Source organism: Astatotilapia calliptera, chromosome 23 (assembly GCF_964374335.1).
Source record: "Astatotilapia calliptera chromosome 23, fAstCal68.1, whole genome shotgun sequence".
NCBI lineage: Eukaryota > Metazoa > Chordata > Actinopteri > Cichliformes > Cichlidae > Astatotilapia > Astatotilapia calliptera.
The window spans coordinates 18,302,503-18,324,835 of NC_137443.1; the positions used below are offsets into that span (position 1 = coordinate 18,302,503).

At 37.8% G+C, this 22,333-nt stretch overlaps 1 protein-coding gene and 1 long non-coding RNA gene across 2 annotated transcripts; both read right to left on the bottom strand.

Moving 5' to 3' along the window:
• Positions 1 to 98: 98 nt before the first annotated feature.
• Positions 99 to 1,159, bottom strand: LOC145424388 (uncharacterized). Its single transcript, XR_013905449.1, has 2 exons — positions 924 to 1,159; positions 99 to 356 (listed from the first exon to the last, which is right to left on the bottom strand). It is a non-coding gene; the product is annotated as an uncharacterized LOC145424388 (long non-coding RNA).
• Positions 1,160 to 2,486: 1,327 nt separating this feature from the next.
• Positions 2,487 to 15,717, bottom strand: LOC113027904 (NLR family CARD domain-containing protein 3-like). Its single transcript, XM_026177728.2, has 7 exons — positions 15,489 to 15,717; positions 13,530 to 15,324; positions 11,226 to 11,399; positions 10,808 to 10,981; positions 7,258 to 7,431; positions 4,065 to 4,111; positions 2,487 to 3,889 (listed from the first exon to the last, which is right to left on the bottom strand). The coding sequence occupies exons 1-7, from the start codon at positions 15,715 to 15,717 to the stop codon at positions 3,363 to 3,365; spliced, it is 3,120 nt and encodes a 1,039-aa protein (XP_026033513.2). The 3' UTR covers positions 2,487 to 3,362.
• Between the last annotated feature and the right edge of the window lie 6,616 nt (positions 15,718 to 22,333).

Genomic DNA, 22,333 nt, shown 5'->3' on the forward strand with positions numbered 1-22,333 from the left:
AAGAGTTATCTTCTAATTCATTCTAAAAAGCGGGAATTTTACTGTTCTGAACTTCTAGAAATTTCTTTTGGAAATAAACATTTACTAAAAAGACGCAATGGTTTTTGAAAAACATTTATTCTGAACTGTGCAGCACAATTTCAAAACATTTTCTGAAAGATGTAACAGTGTACATGTTCTCACTTTCATTAGAATTTTGTTTATCAAAAGGTCTGACATAGGTGAGCTGGTAAATGCAAATAACAGCATTCTCATCACTTATTTCTTCAATACAATATGCATGTCCTTTATTCATCACTTTGTGGAACTTCAACGCACTTCTGCTCTCCCCCATATTCCATCTTCACAAGCATATCCTATGTGGAGATTGAAAACAACTTAGTTGACACTAATTAATGGCACAAATAATCCAGTAAACAATTGCAGCACAGAAAAAAAAAAGGAATCCTCTTTGAGCCATTACTTGTGTAAAGTATTTTCCCAAAAGACAAGAACACAGGCAACAGGTAATACTGAACTAAATGTAAAACCTCAACCTTTTTAATTTTTACCTAAACCGTGTGCACAAAACTCTGGAGGGATCTATGCTAACGTCGAATCCAGTCAGTACGCCTGCTACTGCTGTTTGCTCGTTTTGTTTTATAGGAGATCATTTTCAGGCTTCAAGTAGAACCATTATACCAACATTTCACATTCTAGACATTGTTTTAGGTGTATTTGACCAAAAGTTTGACTGAAAATTCACATGCAAGCTTTTTTTCAAGGCTGCAAACAATACCTTTCAGCTAGCTAAAACAGAATATTATGCTATCGCCGAGCAGCATGGCTAATGCCTTTCACACAGCTTTGTCTCAACTCCAAAGAGCCACAGAAGTAAAAGCTAATAATAATAATTGAAACAATCTTTGAAAAAAATGACTTACCAAGCATGGCAAACAACTCAAATATGTAGAGCAAAATGTTCTGAAACGGCTTCACTTCAGCTTCGATTGGAGCCTATGGTGCTGGGGGCGGAGTCTGTGAATTTACTCTGTTGGTGTCATAGCCCCTCTAGGAGTTCAGAGTTAAGAGGTCAAGAGTTAATGTTTCCATTGTAACACCTCCAGATTTGACATAGAAACACTCATTTTTAACACTTGATTTTAACTACTATCACTTTACACCTCAGAGTTACATTAAAAGAATGTGACTCTACTTAGAGTAAAATTAACTCTACTTTTGCAAGAAGACTATTAACACCAAAACATTTAACACTTTTGAATTTGCTGTGCAGGAACAACAAATGGGAGAAAAGTGAGACGAATACAGAGAAAGATGAATGAAGATCAGGAGTGATATGCAGTAGTAGTGTGTAAATGCATGGAAAGTGAGAAGAAGTAAGTGAAGTAAAAAAAAATGCTCAGGGCATGAGAAAGCCCAAATCAATGACAGCCTATCTAAGGGATGGTTCAGGCTCGCCTCATTAACTGGGAAGTGGTGACAAAGGAGAACAGCCTGATACCTGAAGGCTTTTAACCAAATTGGAAACTGCCAGATAAATATAATTCATACTAATCCCATGCTTTTTCTTAGGCCAAGGAAGGGAGCACCAACTAAATGGACTGATTCTTTTATAGTGCTTTTCTATTCTCCCAGAGAACTTAAAGCACTTAACTGATCCAATCAGTTAAGTGCTTTAAGTGATTTTTAAGTACTTACTAACATTCACACATATTCATATTCTGATGGATGCATCAGAGAGCAATTTAGGTTAACTGAAGAAAGCCGGCATAAAGATGATTGGACTAGCCCAGGGGGTGGGCAACTCCAGGCCTTGAGGGCCGGTGTCCCTGCAGGTTTTAGATGTGTCCTTGAACCAACACAGCTGATTTAAATGGCTAAATTAGCTCCTCAACATGTCCTGAAGTTCTCCAGAGGCCTGGTAACGAACTAATCATGTGATTCAGGTGTGTTGATCCAAGGTGAGATCTAAAACCTGCAGGACATCGGCCCTTGAGGCTAGTCACTGGCATGGGAAAGGGGAAATTATATAAATCTTAGATTAGCCACCAAACACAAGGGGACCAGATGTGTGAGTACAGAGCTTCCTCACTGAACTTACATGCAAGCTTCATCAACACATCTCCTACAGGTGAAGCAGAGGTATGAGTGTGTGTGAAAGGTAAAGCACTGTAGAGTAATATAGTGTTAGAAGTGTGTGATTTAAGGTCTTTAGTCAGTTAGACATAACTATCATTGCAACAAGAGATAATCTATGGATTACAATTGAGTACTTCGTTAATGCATAAAGTGCAGGTTTTATCTCTTCTCTTAGCTACAGCCACAGCGGTGACTGTTAGTAACTATTAAATGTACAAAAAGAATTTAAAGGCTTAGTCTATATGCAGATTTGACACGTCAGCAGTTTAGGTGTCCTGTTGTAGAATCTTTTAGTGTAACTTCATCTGAAATCAGCCAATTTTTACAACATATCCTGCTCAACTATCTTATTTGTATGCAAATTTTATTCTGCAGGATTTTAACATTTACAGTCATTGCTTACATTTTCAGCTACATATATCAAGTACTTTTGAAGATTTCTTTGAAGATTTATACATATTTTTAAAATGGTCAACTAGCCATAGTAAGGCCTTTTTTTTCCCACACATTGAAACATGAAGCAATGTTTGAACATTAATATATATATATTTTAAAAAAACAACCTGTTTTTTTTTTTCTTACAATCAAGATGAATCTGAATCTGAAATTTGGAACAAACGCATCAAAAATGGTCTAAATATCAGCTAGTTAAAAATACAATTTAAAAAGAATTTTAAAAAAGCAGAGCACTCCTGTTACATAGAATGCTTTTTAACAAACAGTTTTAGTCACAAAAATTATTAAAATGCCATTTTCATTCAACTTTCACGTTGGAATGCACAAATATGACAGGATGCACCACAAAAACAAAAATGTCAGTAGGCAGTCTAATCCAAATAGCACAAAATGTTGAAGTTCCCACATTAGTACTCTAAGTATAACTCAGAAAATAATTGTGTACAGATTCACCACACCTGACACATTCAAAACCACAACCACAGCAATGTGTTATTAAAGCAACCGGTTAGGCAATACACGTTTTTGCCTACTGACAGGGGGATCAAAGACTGGTCTCTAAGCTCGTGTGACTGGGGCACAAGCAATAATTTTCCCAGCAACTGTAAACCTCCAGAAACTACTCCTAACTCAAATAATAATTTGTTCTTGATTGGTAGCTGCCAGATGGTCACAAACCAATTTCTAAGCCTTGTGACTGGGGCCTTATCGGCCTTTTCCTTAGATCTTTTGGTTAATGTTGTGTCTGTAAAACCTCAATGCTAAAATCAACACAGGGAGACTGAGGAAGCAGCACAGATTCCAAATCCAGGATAGAGACGGTCAGTGAATGTGGTGTTGAAGGTGTGGAGGTGGATCAGAGTATCAGAGGAGACTCTGTAGAAGGACAGAGTGCCAGCAGGACAGTCCACATACACTGCTACTCTGTTAGAGACAGAGGAGGTTGAGTAGGAGGATATTGTTTTGTCATTGTGCCAGGCAAAATGAGGACCGTTGTTAGTGCACTGCAGACTCCAGGACTGAGTGTTGTGTCCAAATGCAGAGTCATAACTGCCTCCTTTCCTGCTGATTTGTCTGTAACTCACTGTTATCCAAACCTCTCCACTCCACTCGACCTCCCAGTAACAGCGACCAGTCAGACCATCTCTACACAGCAGCTGAAACCAAACATCAAATCTGTCTGGATGATCAGGATATGACTGAACCTGCTCCACATGTGTCACCTTCCTGTTGTTGTCAGACAGTTGGAGTTTTCTGTTTACGGTGTTCGTGTCGATTGTGAGTTGACAGGAATCTGATGGAGAGAACAAACACAATCCAGCTGCAGTTATTGATCCATCATCTGTTCATTGATTGACACTTTGATGATGACTCCTGACATGAGAGATGTGAATGAATGATTTGACAATTTGAAGATAGTTGAATGTGTACGGCTTTTTTTACTTGAATCACATTAAAAACACACTTACACTTCCTCAGACCTGGTGTCAACCATTGGACTCCAGCAGGCTCCACCCTGAAAAGAAGAGGGGGTCAGACCAGCACAGTCTCTTTCAGCATGTACACATGGACATTACATCCCCCTCATGCACATACTGTTAAACACTGATAAAGGAACAGTCCAACATTTTCTCAAATACACTTCAATCCATATGTGGATCAAAGTGGTGATGATTTGGACTGATCCTGGATCTGTCAGTCTTTTGAAGCAGCTGTTGGATAAATCTATAAAGTCAAATCATTGGTCCACCGTTGTAATAACTGGTGCATTCATAGAAGAACACTTTAAATTGGGAAAATATTGTGTCATCATCATGATTCTTTCCCCTGACTGGACAACACAAAATGAGGAAGAAAAAGTACTTGATGATGTTACGACTTAATTCCAATCTGCACATTACTACCTGCGCCCCCCCCCCTTATTTTAACTGGGATTTACAATGGAAATGGCAAATAGTAAACATATTTACTGGATTCCTCTAAAAAAAAAAAAAAAAAAGCTTACCGATAGAAAATGTAAACATTCACGTGGGATAGATGTGTGCTTATAACAGGCCAGTGTGAAATTATATGGTAAGTTGGCAGTAAACACTGGATTGTCCAAAAAGTTTTAAAGTTTTTTAAAACATAAATAAAGTGATGCAATAATTATTAACTTTCATAGATCTATATTTTAATCACAATGGAACATAGAAAACATATCAAATGTATAGTCTAAAAAAGTGCTCTAATTTAGGAAAAATAAATTTAGCTCATTTTCACTTTGATAGCAACATACCTCAAAAAAGCTGGGTTAGGAATAAAAATGACCTCAAAAAGTAAGTGGTACCACAATAAAAAGGTGGTGTTTATCAAACACTACTGAGATAATTACATGTGCATGTGTAACCAACATAGACTATGCAACCACTTAAAACTGGACTCAAAAGTGTAATCAAATCAATATTGTATAAATATCGTATTCGAATGATTACTGCCATATAGATAAGAGAGATACTGCTCTGTGAGCTCCATTCACTCTCTTGTTTCTTTTTCAACTTTAATTTTTTTAAAATTAATTTTAGGTAGCATTAAAAGAAAAAAAAAAAAAACACAGTAAAGAAAATTACAAACCAACAAACATACAAACAGGCTGGAGTTTACATTTATTTTCCATCTATTCCATTCGCATTTCTTGTTGTGTTGTTTTCTTGGTGCCACTTCGGAATGCTTTCCACTTCCTCCATTGTCCATTGTATTTACATCCCATCAATCTGATATTGAATGTTATTTTTTCCATCTCTGAGATACCCTCTACAATACTAATCCAATCTCGTTGAGTGGGAGGGTCTGGATGTAACCACTTCTTTGTAATTGCTTTTTTAGTTGCGGCTAGAATAATTTTTACTAAATATAAGTCCTCCTTTTGTATCTGTTCCTTTATGTTTCCAAGATACATCACTTGGCAGGTGTTTGGGAGTGCATATCCCAGAATATTATCCATGGTCATTTTAAGGTCTTCCCAATACTTTTTAATTTTTATGCACTTCCAGAATACATGTGAATGGTCTGCTTCTGTTTCTCCACATAGTCTCCAACATTCCTGTGGACTTGAGATCTGTTTACTTTTAATATTGGGTGTAATGAAAAAAACGTGTCAATTTTTTCCATCAAAATTCCCTCCACAACAGCGAATTTGTTGTGCTGTGTTGTATTTCACACATACTGACCCATTCCTTCTGTTATAGTTATGGCCAGTTCAGCTTCCCATTTCTTTTTGAGGTAAAAGGTTGTGTCCTGTCTATCCTCACTCTCTTGTTTCAAACTCATTAAAATATCTGAAAGTTCAAAACCAAAACCAAAACTCCAAACTCAGTAAAACAACATGTTACATGATAAACCATTTACAGCAGTTTAAAGTTCAGGAAAGTTTCTTTATGGTTCAGATGATGATTATAAAGTGTACAGGTCAAAGTGCGTGAAACTGACTGTTACGATTGGTCAAAATTAGTCCATATAAATATAATAAATGTTACCCTTTTTTTTTAATAAACAAGGAAAACACCTTTAGTCTTTTTTTCATTTGAATATATATTTTTAAACTGATTAAAAATCAAAGCTAATGCTATACCAGCTTCTAGCATTGCTGAACAGTGCATAAAGCAAACCTGATTACAGAAGCTCCCAAAAAACAACCAAACACATCCAAACCTCAAAAAAAAAAAAAAGTTGACTAAGCCCCAAAAGAGCAATAAACCTGTGTAGTTATTACAGTACAGTCTCAATACTTTCTTTTCTTGTTTGAATAGAGATTTCGCTAAAAGATGTGCTGATCCCTATTACAAACGGTCTGGTAGTTTTATTTGGAATTGTGCAGGGCTTGTCTCCATCATTGTTTCAAAGAAAAGAATTATCAAGATGCGGTGATAGCCAAATTGGCCAGCAGATGTCACTTTGGAGATGAGTTTCAGATTGTTTATGCACCTCAATACAATTCTGGTGTTGTGCCAAAAAACCACCCACCCACTTTAACCCCAGACTCTGCCACATGTGACATCTGCTGGTGATTAATAGGACAGGATTGCCTTTCATGTGTTTCTGTTTAGGCTCAAACCCATTTGATGTTTGGAGTCTTGCAATGACGAAACAATAATTCCTCAAAAAAAAAGTTAAACCAAAAGTAACAAGTCAGTTTTAAAAATGCGAGGAGTAGAAAGTGCAATATTTGCTTAAAAATGTAGGGAGTAAAAGTAAAAGATTCGAAGTAAAGTACAGATACCTGAAAATTCTACTTGGGTACAACAAAGTATTTGTTCTTTGTTACTTCTCTCACCTCTGTTTTCTATGTTCCACTGTGAATAAAATGTGGGATTATGAGATTTGCACATAATTAAATTCTGTTTTTAGTTTTATAAAATAAATTATTTTTGTTCTAAAGTGTTTAACAAAATCAGAAATCCTTATTCTGGAACTTTAAATGTTTTACAACCCAACTAGAGCTGGATTTTATTATCCCAGATGTAACAGTACTAAAGATATAGTTTTACATCTAATTTATAGCAAATTTTAATATGTAGATTATTTGGTGCTTTTAGTCTGTTAATGACACATCTATTTTGATTAAGGTGAAATGGATATTTGGTCCACTTTTAATATATTTTCTATAAGACATTTTCTCCATACCTGAGAGTGTCCAATTTCCAACCTTCATCCTTCACTCCAGCTGAAAGCAGCTTTATTCCTGAGTCTCCTGGATGGTTGTAGCTGATGTCCAGCTCTCTCAGATGGGAGGAGTTGAAACTCAGAGCTGAGGCAAGAGAAGTACAGCCTTCCTGTGTGATCAGACAGCCTGACAGACTGCAGACACACAAAACAACAATTCATACGTTACTGGAGGTCTTTCTTTCTTTCTTTCTTTCTTTCTTTCTTTTTTTTTCTTATTTCAGATACAATTACATCTATACTTTTCATCTATTAAATTCAGTTTCCTTTTTATTCATAAAGAGATTATTTCAAACAGACAAAAGGACCTCCAGTAACACAAGACCTCCTCAAATACCCCAGAAATCAGATTATGTCCTACGAACAATTACTTTATCCCAAAAAGATACTTCCAATGGAAACTGCTTAAAGCAGGGCCATCCAAGACAGCTGATTGGGGGATGCACGGAAGGAAAAGAACATTCTCCCTACTCAAACAACAACTGTCAAGGAACCAACTCTGGTTACTGATGATTATGTTTTTAAACATTTTCAGGTAGACACACCAGCATCCATCGTCAATTGTCTTTTATTGTCAGAGCAGGCAATATTGAAGGAAACCTGAAACTACCGGCTAAGGATACATTTAGATTTGGTAAAATTATAATTCATATCATCAGTAAAGACAACGGGTTATGTAGATTGGAGATGGCTAAAATTAATATCGAATCAGTCTTTACATTTCCCAAAACAATGTCAGATTCTATACAGAGAGTGCAGAATTATAAGGCAAATGAGTATTTTGTCCACATCATCCTCTTCATGCATGTTGTCCTACTCCAAGCTGTATAGGCTCGAAAGCCTACTACCAAATAAGCATATTAGGTGATGTGCATCTCTGTAATGAGAAGGGGTGTGGTCTAATGACATCAACACCCTATATCAGGTGTGCATAATTATTAGGCAACGTCCTTTCCTTTGGCAAAATGGGTCAAAAGAAGGACTTGACAGGCACAGAAAAGTCAAAAATAGTGAGATATCTTGCAGAGGGATGCTGCAGTCTCAAAATTGCAAAGCTTCTGAAGCGTGATCATCGAACAATCAAGCGTTTCATCCAAAATAGTCAACAGGGTCGCAAGAAGCGTGTGGAAAAACCGAGGCGCAAAATAACTGACCATGAACTGAGAAAAGTCAAGCGTGCAGCTGCCAAGATGCCACTTGCCACCAGTTTGGCCATGTTTCAGAGCTGCAACATCACTGGAGTGCCCAAAAGCACAAGGTGTGCAATACTCAGAGACATGGCCAAGGTAAGAAAGGCTGAAAGACGACCACCACTGAACAAGACACACAAGCTGAAACGTCAAGACTGGGCCAAGAAATATCTCAAGACTGGTTTTTCTAAGGTTTTATGGACTGATGAAATGAGAGTGAGTCTTGATGGGCCAGATGGATGGGCCCGTGGCTGGATTGGTAAAGGGCAGAGAGCTCTAGTCCGACTCAGATGCCAGCAAGGTGGAGGTGGAGTACTGGTTTGGGTTGGTATCATCAAGCTCAACTCCCAGTCCTACTGCCAGTTTCTGGAAGACACCTTCTTCAAGCAGTGGTACAGGAAGAAGTCTGCATCCTTCAAGAAAAACATGATTTTCATGCAGGACAATGCTCCATCACACGCGTCCAAGTACTCCACAGCGTGGCTGGCAAGAAAGGGTATAAAAGAAGAAAAACTAATGACATGGCCACCTTGTTCACCTGATCTGAACCCCATTGAGAACCTGTGGTCCATCATCAAATGTGAGATTTACAAGGAGGGAAAACAGTACACCTCTCTGAACAGTGTCTGGGAGGCTGTGGTTGCTGCTGCACGCAATGTTGATGGTGAACAGATCAAAACACTGACAGAATCCATGGATGGCAGGCTTTTGAGTGTCCTTGCAAAGAAAGGTGGCTATATTGGTCACTGATTTGTTTTTGTTTTTGTTTTTGAATGTCAGAAATGTATATTTGTGAATGTGGAGATGTTATATTGGTTTCACTGGTAAAAATAAATAATTGAAATGGGTATATATTTGTTTTTTGTTAAGTTGCCTAATAATTATGCACAGTAATAGTCACCTGCACACACAGATATCCCCCTAAAATAGCTAAAACTAAAAACAAACTAAAAACTACTTCCAAAAACATTCAGCTTTGATATTAATGAGTATTTTGGGTTCATTGAGAACATGGTTGTTGTTCGATAATAAAATTAATCCTCAAAAATACAACTTGCCTAATAATTCTGCACTCCCTGTAGTTTTCTCTGGACCAAGAGTGATACGTTTAGCTGCACGTTCTCTTGAAATTGTAGGTTTTTGACTGGAATCCAAAGGTTAGTGTGGGCTTTCTCCCTTCTAAACCCACGGGAGTGTCTGCTATCCCATTTACGTAATTATTTTTTAAATCCCAGAATAATTGCAACCAAATAAACTACAGCAATATTTTTTTTTTCTGACTATGAAACTGGAGGATTCATACTTGCATACATCATGCATTCAGCCTGTTCTATGCTGCAGTTTCCTTCCACTAATGACTTTGCAAAAACTGCATAAAAAAGTGCACACAACAACAAAACATTATAATCCAGGAACATACTTTGCCAATCTGATCATAGCTGTTCATAGCACTTCCTACGTTGGAATACAAGTCATCATGTTGTCAGCAAGAACTACCACATGTCTACCATTACCTCCGAGAATCAGAAGTGGGAAATGTAGATCTTTTTTCCTACAGGCACTTGCAAAGGTTTGCTGGTGCTATTAAAAGTCAGGTTTGACTTTATGACTTTCTGTGTAGTTCATGGGAACTTAAATTGCACTGTCAGAAATAGGTTTTTTTTTTTTTGGTGCACATGCTCTAGAAAAAATTTAGAATTGAATTTAAAATCCTTCTCCTTACACACAGCTTCTATAGCTGCAAAGGGGCTACATTTATTATAACTACAATTATTACTAATAATTGTATTAGCCAGGAGGCTGAGGTATAACTAAACATCTGACATACTGAGCAGGAAAGTTCAGGAGAGATAGGTGAAGTCCATGCTAGTTTGCTAGATAGTCGGCTATGAGCTAAGCTAAGCTAGCAAATCCCTAAAGACAAATGAATAAACACTATCAGCAGGTGATCCAAAAGAGAGCTGCAGATTACATGATGAAATAAGATGTTTTGCAAGGGTTTTAATGGAAGTGATACCATACCATAACTTGATACCATACCTAATTAAATACATTAAATTATATTAAACTTGTGTTTTGGGCATTTTCTTTTCAGCAGGAAATTATTATTGTTGAAATTGTAAAACTCTAAACTGACCAGTGTGTTAAAAAAACAACAACAAACAAACATATAAAAATATAAAATAAATTTTATATATAAATTATGATTTGAATACTTTTTTGGACAAATGTAAATAAAGGGTAAATGTTGGGATTAAGTGTTTCTGCAATACTATAATTACACATTTAAATAGCAGTCAGCGAAAAGTCTTAATCCTGACCTGAGTGTTTCCAGTTTACAATAGGAACTCTTCATGCAAACAGACAAATGCTTCACTCCTGAATCCTTTAGATCATTGTCACTCAGGTCCAGCTCTTTCAAACTAGAGGACTGTGAGCCAAGAACTGAGGATAAAGCTTCACAGCTCGCCTCTGAGAGGTTACAGACACTCAGTCTGAAAAATTAGAAACAAACACAGACAATAACAATACTGATATTAATGTGTCATTATGGAATTACTAGATATACTAGATTTAGCAATATTTAGCCTTGAATAAATCCTTAATGTTTAATGTGACTCTCAAATACTGAAAAACATTATTATACAGTAACATATGGAAAAAGTTGACTTTTATTCTTAAAATTTTAAACCAATTTATTCTGTCACTTAAGAGAAACTCAATATTGTTTGAGCTGACCTGAGAGCATCCAGTTCACATTGTGGACTCTTCAGTGCAGCAGACAGAAGTATCACTCCTGAATCCCCCAGGTTGTTGTTACTTAGGTCCAACTCTTTCAAACTAGAGGCCTGCGATGTGAGAACTGACGACAGAGCTTGACAGCTTCTCTCCGAAAGGTTACAGACACTTAGTCTAGGAAAGAAAAAACAAGTTCTATTTGTCAAGGTCCCAGGTCTAGTGACTCAGTGTTTATGTTTTTGATTATTAATATCCTTTGATGTAGTTCATTTCTGGTTATATATTTGATAGTTTCTAGCCTTTAGGTTTTGTTGCTGTGCTTCCCATGTGTTCCTTGTGTTACATCTAGTCATCATTTTTTCCATGTTTGTCTATTTCTTGTTTTACTTTGATATCTCTGTGTCCTGTGTTAGTCTATTCTGCTTTGCTTCCTCCCATTAACATGTGTCTATTTTCAGTTTGTCTGCTTCTCTTCCTGTTGTTTCCAGGTTTCAGGTTTCTTTTCCCATGTTTTAAGTTTCTTGTTTCATGTAGTGTTTTGTGTTTAGATTTTCCAGCTTAGAGCTAGGTTTTTGTTTGTTTGCTTTGTGGTTGGTTCTACTGAAAAAGAACCAGAATGATCAAATCATGCTTTAAAAATCATCAAAATTATTTTAACATTCAAAACACCAGTACAGGGACTGTATAAGAAGCATAATGTGTTGATGCATGCTCAATCATCCAAGTAAGTAAATCTCCCAGCCCATTGTTCCTTCAGTGGGCTGGTTTCAGTCATTATGCAAGTGTACTGTTTATAAGATTGGGGAAACCTGCAGTCAGCTGAGACTGAAGAAGTTACTTGGATGAGTGATGAAACGTTTCTCCCACTGAAAACTCTACATCCAGATGAACAGAATCAACTTTTGGAGAAGCATAATGTGTTCTTTCCTTCTGCTCCTAGTTAGCACTCTGAATGCACAGTTATGGATCAGTTGTTGATTCATCACATACTGTAGTCCACATAGCAAAACATTGCTGCAGTCAAGTCTGTACATTAGTTTCTCAGAGAGAAAAGATTTAAAGTGATTACAAATCATATGTAATGACAGACAACAAAAACCTGGCCAAAATGTTTTGTCTATATTATTTTTACTCTTTTTCATGATTCCTCCACAGAGTGGACAAGAGCTCAGAGGTTCCCAGCGGTCAGTCTGCCCAGCAGCAACAAACACATCTGGACTCCATATTTATGGTCTGTACACATACAATATTAGTTTTATATTCATTCTGTTCACAGTCATGTTCATGATGGGTATGGGGGTATGGGAATTGGTTGTCTCTCATGTAGAAGGTTGATGGACACATCTCCACCTCCTTCCATCTACATGCCATAGTGTGATACATGTAGTTATTCTTATATCCCTTTCTCCCAGTGACTAGGATGGAGTTCACACAAGAAATTATTTTACTTGTTGGAACAGACAAAAAACAAAGGAAATATCTAGGTGTTTGACAAAAATTTATGGATAACTAAAAAAGTTATATCAGAAATAAATATATAGCATTTTAAGTCTGTGTTTCAGTTTAAAATGACCTTTATCACATACTGCACAAAGATTCCAGAAGGGGAAGGTTTCTTATTATATGCTTTTACCTGTGGAACATAACGCTGGATTTTATCTTTCAGAGAGTGCAGTATAAAACCGTATCCCTGTTAAAACGTTGCCATGGAAATGAACTGAAATGCTGGCTTCAAATGAAATTTTTTGGGCTCTGGATGCAAAGGTATGAGTAAAATGTAATTTATAGGAGCTCTTGTCCGATAAGACTTGATTTATACTTCTCTGCTACAGTTTCTGTACTGAAGGTGAGGTAAAAACTCAGCTATGATTACTGACAAAAGAAAATGATGTAGTTAAAGTCTGGTGACAAAAAAACATGAATTAGAAATGGAGAGCACAGACCACCGAGACTAGTAAACCAGGGGGAAGACCACTGAAAATCACAACAGCCAAGAATTTATATTGATTCTGACATTTTTCTTCCATCTGATAAGGGTTACAACCACAAATGTTTCAGAGACTCTGACACTTTCTAATGCTGTGATATATTGAAAGTATATTATACTTAACCGTGGATGCTGAATGCTGATGAAAATTATATTCAATAGCTTTAGAGTTTCTATAAGAGTTTCTATTAGAGGCTAGAACCTATTAAAATATTGTGTGTGGGGGGGGGGGGGGGGTTCTTTCAATTGAGCATTTGCTATTTTGTTAACTATAATCAGCATTTTAAAATTAAAGAAGCGAGCACACATTTACATACAGAGCTTTGTTGGAGGCTTTGATCACTGGTAGCAGTCTCAGAAGAGCCTCCTCTGAAGCTGAGAATTTCTTCAAGTCAAACACATCCAGATCTTCTTCCGATGCCAATAAGATGAAGACCAGAGCTGACCACTGTGCAGGAGACAGATTATTTGTCAAGAGACTTCCTGAACTCAGGAACTGTTGGATCTCCTCCACTAGAGAACGATCATTCAGTTCATTCAGACAGTGGAACAGGTTGATGCTTTTCTCTGCAGACAGACTCTCGCTAATTTTCGCTTTAATGTACTGGACTGTTTCTTGGTTGGTCTGTGAGCTACTTCCTGTCTGTGTCAGCAGACCATGTAGTAGATTCTGATTGGTCTGCAGTGAAAGACCCACGAGGAAGCGGAGGAACAAGTCCAGGTGTCCGTTTGGACTATTTAAGGCCTTGTCCACAGCAGTCTGATAGAAGTATTTCTCGTTAGATTCTCTTCTTTCAAACTTCCTGGAGGTTGTGTGGTTTTCTTCCAGCAGATTGACTCCAGAGTCGATGAAGGTCAGGTGGACATGAAGAGCAGCCAGAAACTCCTGAACACTCAGATGGATGAAGCAGAACACCTTGTCCTGGTACAGTCCTCTCTCCTCTTTAAAGATCTGTGTGAGCACTCCTGAGTAGACTGAGGCTGTTTTGATATCGATGCCACACTCTGTCAGGTCTGATTCATAGAAGATCAGGTTTCCTTTCTGCAGCTGATCAAAAGCCAGTTTTCCCAGTGACTCAATCATCGTCCTGCTCTCTGGACACCAGTGTGGATCTGTCTCAGCTCCTCCATCATACTTGACCTTCTTGACTTTGGCCTGAACCACCAGGAAGTGGATGTACATCTCAGTCAGGGTCTTGGGCATCGTATTCCACTTTCTTGTTTTCAGCACATGCTCCAGAACTGTAGCAGTGATCCAGCAGAAGACTGGGATGTGGCACATGATGTGGAGGCTAGGTGATGTCCTGATGTGGGATATGATATTGTGTGCCTTCCACCAACTTCTGAATCTCTTTCTGAAGTACTCCTCCTTCTGTGTATCAGGGAACCCTCTAATTTCTGTTACCCTGTCAATGCATTCCGCAGGGATCTGATTGGCAGCTGCAGGTCGTGTGGTTATCCAGAGGTGAGCAGAGGGAAGCAGTTTCCCTCTGATGAGGTTTATCAGCAGCACATCCACTGATGCGGACACCGTAACATCAGTCAGTTTCTCAGTTTTGTTGAAGTCCAGAAGAAGTCGACACTCATCTAGACCATCAAAGATGAACACAACCTCGAAGTCATCAAAGCTGCCGATTCCTGCTTCTTTGGTTTCAGTAAAGAAGTGATGAACAAGTTCCACCAAGCTGAACTTTTCCTCTTTCAGCACATTCAGCTCTCTGAAAGTGAATGGAAATATGAACTGGATGTCCTGGTTGGCTTTGTCTTCAGCCCAGTCGAGCGTGTATTTCTGTGTTAAGACTGTTTTCCCAATGCCAGCCACTCCCTTTGTCAGCACTGTTCTGATTGGTTGTTCTCTTCCAGGTGATGCTTTAAAGATGTCTTCTTGTCTGATTGTTTTTTCTGGTCTGTCTGGTTTCCTGGATGCTGTTTCAATCTGTCTGACCTCATGTTCATCATTGACCTCTGCAGTCCCTCCCTCTGTGATGTAGAGCTCTGTGTAGATCTGATTCAGAAGTGCTGGATTTCCTGCTTTAGCAATCCCCTCAAACACACACTGGAACTTCTTTTTTAAAGCAGATTTTTGTTTCTGACAAACTACAATGGGAGTTCCTAAAGGCACAAAAGGGCAAAAATATCAATTAAGTATTTATAAACTAGAGATGCCACTTATTTCTACAACAAACAGGTTTTTGAATGCATTTTTGTAGATCTCTTGACACATTAGTAAATGTTTTTTTTTCATCTAGCATAAATCTTTAGAAAAATCCTCTTACTGCTCTGCAGTCGGTCAGCCAGCTCCTCCTGCTTCATTCCCCTGAGGAAGTCTAATGTGATCTTCAAAACTGCATTTCTGCTGCTTCTCCTCCGCTCTTCATCCTCACCTGCTAATACTTCCTCATCTTCCATTTGTCTCTCTGCCCATTCTGGGTAATCTTGACGCAAAACCTTGTGGATCGTCTTCAATTCATTCTTCACAAAAATAATGATGTCGTCTTCCAGCATCTGGAAAACATTACTGCATTAATGATCTAACCACCCCTCAATCTCTATAGGGTGCTGGGTAAAGAGGAAAGCAGAAGGAAAAGAAATACCCAGAAGCAATAAACAGAACAATACCCCAAGGTGAGACAAGACAACGTTTAATGACATACAGTAATGTATACCAAGGCAGTAAAAACAGGGAGTCGAAAAGTACTCAGTCATCATGAAATTCCCCCAGAAACCTGAGCTTATAGCAAAATAACTATGGGATGGTTCAGGCTCACATAATCAAGCCCTAACTCAAAACTTTAACCACAAAGTAACACTAAATGTCTAATCCTAAAACCAGAGAGCATCTCTGTTTTCTGAAACCAAACTGGGAGCTGGTTCTACCCAAGATGGGCTTTGCAGTTGAAGGTTCTTCCTGCCATTCCACTTTTAAAAGCTCTAAGAACCAGAAGTAAGCCTGCAGTCTGAGAGAAGCATGCTTTTTTTGAGATAAGAAGAAATAAGATACCGCAATCTCTTTAAAATATGACAGAAAATCCAGGTTTTGTTGAGCTTGTATGTTGGTTCATCACTGCAGTATTTCTTTACTACAACCATGTTCATGTTCAACACTGGGTTGAATATTATTAAATCACTCTAACTGTTTGCAGTAAGAACTAGGTCCCTCCTTGAAATTCAAAGCATCGCTTATTTAAAAGAATTGACATATATTTCTATATAACAGCTCCTCTCTGTTGTGACCTTCTCACACTCATGAAAGCAATGCCCTATAAAAGCTGGCCTAGGTCTTCCACTGCACCTGGCATCAAATTATTGGTGACCTTTGTGTCTTGGTTAGGTTATGTTTAATAAATGATTTTATATTTATGTAAACTTTTTGTGTAAACTCCCTCCTTGTCACCTACTTTGAGGTGACAAGGAGGGAGTTTAGGTGCTTGTTTGAGATCTTTAGATCCACTGGTAAGATTAAACTTTAAGTCACTAATGATTTACAAGTTGGCTTGTGGTTTGCTAAATGCTTATCTAAGTTGAACTGAGTTGGAGTATAGCCTCATTAAAGGTGGCCCAGGTCTTTCATGCAATCGAATAGAACATCAACTTATTGGTGGTCTTTGCATCTTGTTTAGGTTACGTTTTATTTAGGTAAACGTCTTGCATGAACTCCCTCCTTGTCACTGGGAGAAAGGGATATAAGAATAACTACATGTATCACACTATGGCATGTAGATGGAAGGAGGTGGAGATGTGACCATCAACCTTCTACATGAGAGACAACCAATTCCCATACCCCCATACCCATCATGAACATGACTGTGAACAGAATGAATATAAAACTAATATTGTATGTGTACAGACCATAAATATGGAGTCCAGATGTGTTTGTTGCTGCTGGGCAGACTGACCGCTGGGAACCTCTGAGCTCTTGTCCACTCTGTGGAGGAATCATGAAGAAGAGTAAAAATAATATAGACAAAACATTTTGGCCAGGTTTTTGTTGTCTATGAAAATACCTTTAACAACATACTATAAATAAAAATGTGTGCACAGCTAAACAATCGGTGCACAGTGCAAGTTTAGATATTAAAATCTGGACAAAAAAAGCTGCTCAGACAAGAGAGATATCATCACATTGCTCAGCTATTTTGAACCCAAGTCATCAAGCAACAAACCTGAGAGTGGTCCTTGACTCATATTTTAAGCCCAGGATTAATTTGTTGTCTGTCATTACATATGATTTGTAATCACCTTAAATCTTTTCTCTCTGAGAAACTAATGTACAGACTTGACTGCAGCAATGTTTTGCTATGTGGCCTACAGTATGTGATGAATCAACAACTGATCCATAACTGTGCATTCAGAGTGCTAACTAGGAGCAGAAGGAAAGAATACATTATGCCCGTTTTACAGTCCCTTTACTGGTCTTTTTGAATGTTAAAATAATTTTGCTGATTTTTAAAGCATGATTTGATAGGCTCATTCCTGTGTATATGTCTCACATATTGAGAACAATTGAAGTGGTTTCTGTGAGACAATTAAAATGAATGAATTATCAGCCAAATTCTCAAGATCCACCAGAGCCTTATAATGATCTCTGTCACTGTAAGAACACGATGTTAGAATCCATTTGGGAATCTTCAAATTCACATGTTGCAAAATGTGACAGCTTTTAGATAAGTGAGAACTTATAGAATAAGGATTAGAATACATAGAAAAACCTAGTAAGTCAAATTTTACTTTATTTTGGTACTTCGTACAACCACAATTCTGTGATTACAAACTCTCAAGTCAGTTAATACAACTGCTCAATTACAGCCACTCTAATCACAAGTTTGTTAATTTGTATGCTTTGCTTGTTGCAAATGTGTTACAAAACTAAAACGTGTACACTTGTAGCTATGATGTGAGACAGGAGAGTTGGAGGAGGCATGGAGGGACTAGGGGTAGAGCTCAACCAATCAGAAAGCAGAAGATCAAATCCTGCCTCTCCCTCCTTTTCTCTGTCTGCCATGCTGGATTAATAACCACTGAGCAAAATGTGCCAAGGTAACTTTGTTGAAATATATTAGCTTAGTAATTAAAGAGGATGTAAAACAATGCACATACAAAAGCTCATTTACATGATGGAGCACAGCTTTAAAAAAAAAATCAAATAGATGTAACATTGTTACATCTATTTGATTTTTTTTTTTCAATTTAAGAAACAAATGATAAGTAAAGTTTAATTTTTAAGAACATTTAAAGAGATCAATTTTGACCTGTTCCTGGCTGCAACAGTCTTTCCCAAGAGTTTTATGTTAAGAGATCTAGGATATACAGTCCACTTTCACTGTCTGTCTCTTTAGCAGTAAATCTTTCTTTGTTGTTTAGCTAAATTGACTCATTAATAAAGCACTTTATAAATGAGGACTGTGTGGAGGATGGCCTGTTTAAGTCATCAGACTGCCAGGCCAGTTGTACTGGGCCATGCAATCACTTGACAAAGCAGACGTTTGCGATGCGATCAGCACTACTTTATGCAATAAAATATTCTCACCTTTCCCAAGCACAATGAAACAGTTTACTACATAAGAGGTTACTACATGCATGTCACACCAAAAACATAACTGTTGTTACTGAAGACAATTGGAAATTCTATCATCGATCAGCACATCTGCAGCCAAAAAGAAAAAAAAAATCTCCACATTAAAATCTCCTTCACTTACATTTGGAAATAATATGAAATAATATTACGGAATTCAGCCAGTGAGATGACAGGAGAAAAGTAAAGTCTCCAAAAAGTGTGGCATCTCTTCCTCTGAGCCTCTGCATTGTTTTAGCTTTTTCGCAGACATACTACTGATGGGATTCCCATTCGTGCTTTGCTAAGAAACCTAGTTTTGTAGTTTGGATGTGCTTCGGAAAAGGGAGACTACTGATTGCTGCTGACTGCACTGCAACCGACTAGAGGAAGAAACAAACAACTTTTTGACTCCGGTGAAACACCTCTTACCTGACTTAAATAGGTTCTCCTCCACACTGTCCTCATTTATAAAGTGCTTTACAAACCTGAACATTACTGCTAACAGCTGGATTTTTCCGACTGAGTCCAGCTAGCCACTTACTATTAAAGACAAGAAGAATGAAAGGTGCTAAACTTTTTGGAGACCTTTTTTTTTTCTTCATGTCATCTCACTGACTGGATTACTTCATATTAGACAACCCAGTATCACTGTATCAAACATGTTATAAACATGTCCATTTCTGGCTTTGCCTCTCCAAAATGTAAAATAGACATGCATGAAGAAGCATGGTGAGATAATATATTTAAACCCACGAAGTTGGTAGTCAGCAAAAAACATATTAAGTACATTGCAGGGTCCTTAATCATCAGAATCAATTAAGCTAGCGGGCTATTATGTATATATATGTAAATGTGTTAATAATATCTGTTTAAAAACTTTCCTGGATTTAATTTTCATGTTGGCTTGAGATAAAATATCTCATTCTGCTATTACTGCAATTTATTGCAACTTCTATGTGCCTGTACATTTCATGTTTTGAGAGGCAAAGCATGAAATGGACATAGTGCATGGCTATTACATGCTTTTTCATGATATTAGGTTGGATCAGAAGTGAGGATAAGCAAAGTGAATGCAAGGCCTAATTTTTAAAGTGCTTCACAAACCGGAATATCACAGCTAACAGCTGGATTTTCCTGTAAGAGTGCATCTAGCCAAACAAGAAGGAACCACTTACTACCGAACAGACAGGTATGAAACTGAACAGTATATCCTTGATTTTAAAACAGGAAACACATTGTTGCAGCCAGGGACAACTGAAAAATTGTGATAGTTTGTCTTTGGCAGCATAAAAAGCATTTGTTTTAACCAATACTTTGCACAATAGGAATGTCCAAAGAACTCAGTGAAGATCTAAGAGGAACTATAGATTTATACAAGCTGGGATGGTCTCCTGGAACAATTTCAAAACACTGCAGATTCCAAAATCATCAGTTCTTGCAATTGTAAATAAGTACAAGTTATCATGATGTGTCAGCCCTGTGCCAAGGTCTGGAAGAAGTCCCAGATGGTCAACTTTAGATGGAAGGAAATTGGTTAGGATGTCTGGAAATAACCCAGGAACAAGTACACATTAAACATGATTTGGGAATGGATTAAGCAGGCTTAACATTAAGCTTTAGCTTAACGTCAAATTAATTATACTTCATATACAGACCAGAAAGAACTTTGAAGAACTTTGATCTTCTAAAGAGAGATCAGTTTAATTTATAAAGCACCAAAACACAACAACTGCCGCCTCAAGGCACTTTGTATTATAAGATAAAGACCCCACATTAATGCAGAGAAATCTTTACAATCATATGGCCCCTTATGAGCAAGCACTTTGGTAACCATAATACACCATCAAGTAGTTAATTTAAATCAGACACCAAACTGACAGGTATCAAAGAGTTCATGTTACTATCAGCTTACCTCTCCGCAGCAGAGGGTTGTTGCTCCTTAAATTCAATCAAGCGTTTTTTAGACTGGTCACTCTTAACGGACACTAAGCTGGGTTCAGATCCAGGATGATGTTTGCGTTTAATTCCGTGTTTTTTCCTGTGAATAATGATCGAGCAGTGATTTGAGTATATTAGCAGTAGTAGCATTCTGGCTGCAGAGTTTCTGTGTGGAGTTTGCATGGGTTCTGTTTACACATAGTGACCTGGTGTAAGAACACATTTGTTCCCATTTCTTTAGTTGAATCTATGGAAATGTCAGAGATAACACAGTTTGACAGCCATAAAATAGCATTTATGTACCAACGAAGTGATTCTCGAAGAGCTATTAGCTGAAAAATGGAAAACAAACCAATAAGCAACAGGTCTAAACACAATCTACAGCAAATTATCAGAATCTGAAAGTCGTGTTCTTAATAGCAAAAACTCCAACATAGATCTGAGTAAGAACCAGAGAGATGTCACTGGCGTTTCAGTTGATACAACTAGTTTTGCCAAAGTCTCATTAGAAATTCAATTCAATTCAATTCAATTCAATTTTCTTTATATAGCGCCAAATCACAACAAAAGTCGCCTCAAGGCGCTTCATAGATACAGAGAAAAAAACCCAACAATCATATGACCCCCTATGAGCGAGCACTTTGGCAACAGTGGGAAGGAAAAACTCCCTTTTAACAGAAAGAAACCTCCGGCAGAACTAGGCTCACGGAGGGGCGGCCACCTGCTGCGACCGGTTGGGGTGAGAGAAGGAAGACAGGATAAAAGACATGCTGTGGAAGAGAGACAGAGGTTAATAACAGATATGATTCAATGCAGAGAGGTCTGTTAATACATAGTGAGTGAGAAAGGTGACTGGAAAGGAAAAACTCAATGCATCATGGGAATCCCCCGGCAGCCTATGTCTATTGCAGCATAATGCATATACTATTATATACTGTACATATATTTATTAGTTTCAGATGTAGCCATTCTTGTATTTTGCTTGTTTACATTATTGTATTTGCACAACTCTGTTGCTTGTGAAGCTCGCACACAAGAATTTCACTCACATGTCCTGTACCAATGTACCTGCACATGTGATGTGACAATAAAAGTGATTTGATTTGATTTGATTTGATAACTAAGGGAGGATTCAGGGTCACCTGGTCCAGCCCTAACTATATGCTTTAGCAAAAAGGAAAGTTTTAAGCCTAATCTTAAAAGTAGAGATAGTGTCTGTCTCCTGAATCCAAACTGGAAGCTGGTTCCACAGAAGAGGGGCCTGAAAACTGAAGGCTCTCCCTCCCATTCTACTTTTAAATACTCTAGGAACAACAAGTAGGCCTGCAGAGCGAGAGCGAAGTGCTCTAATAGGGTGATATGGTACTACAAGGTCATTGAGATAAGATGGGGCCTAATTATTTAAGACCTTGTATGTGAGGAGCAGGATTTTGAATTCAATTCTGGATTTAACAGGAAGCCAATGAAGGGAAGCCAAAACAGGAGAAATATGCTCTCTCTTTCTAGTCCCTGTCAGTACTCTTGCTGCAGCATTTTGGATTAGCTGAAGGCTTTTCAGTGAGTTTTTTGGACATACTGATAATAATGAATTACAGTAGTCCAGCCTGGAAGTAATAAATGCATGAACTA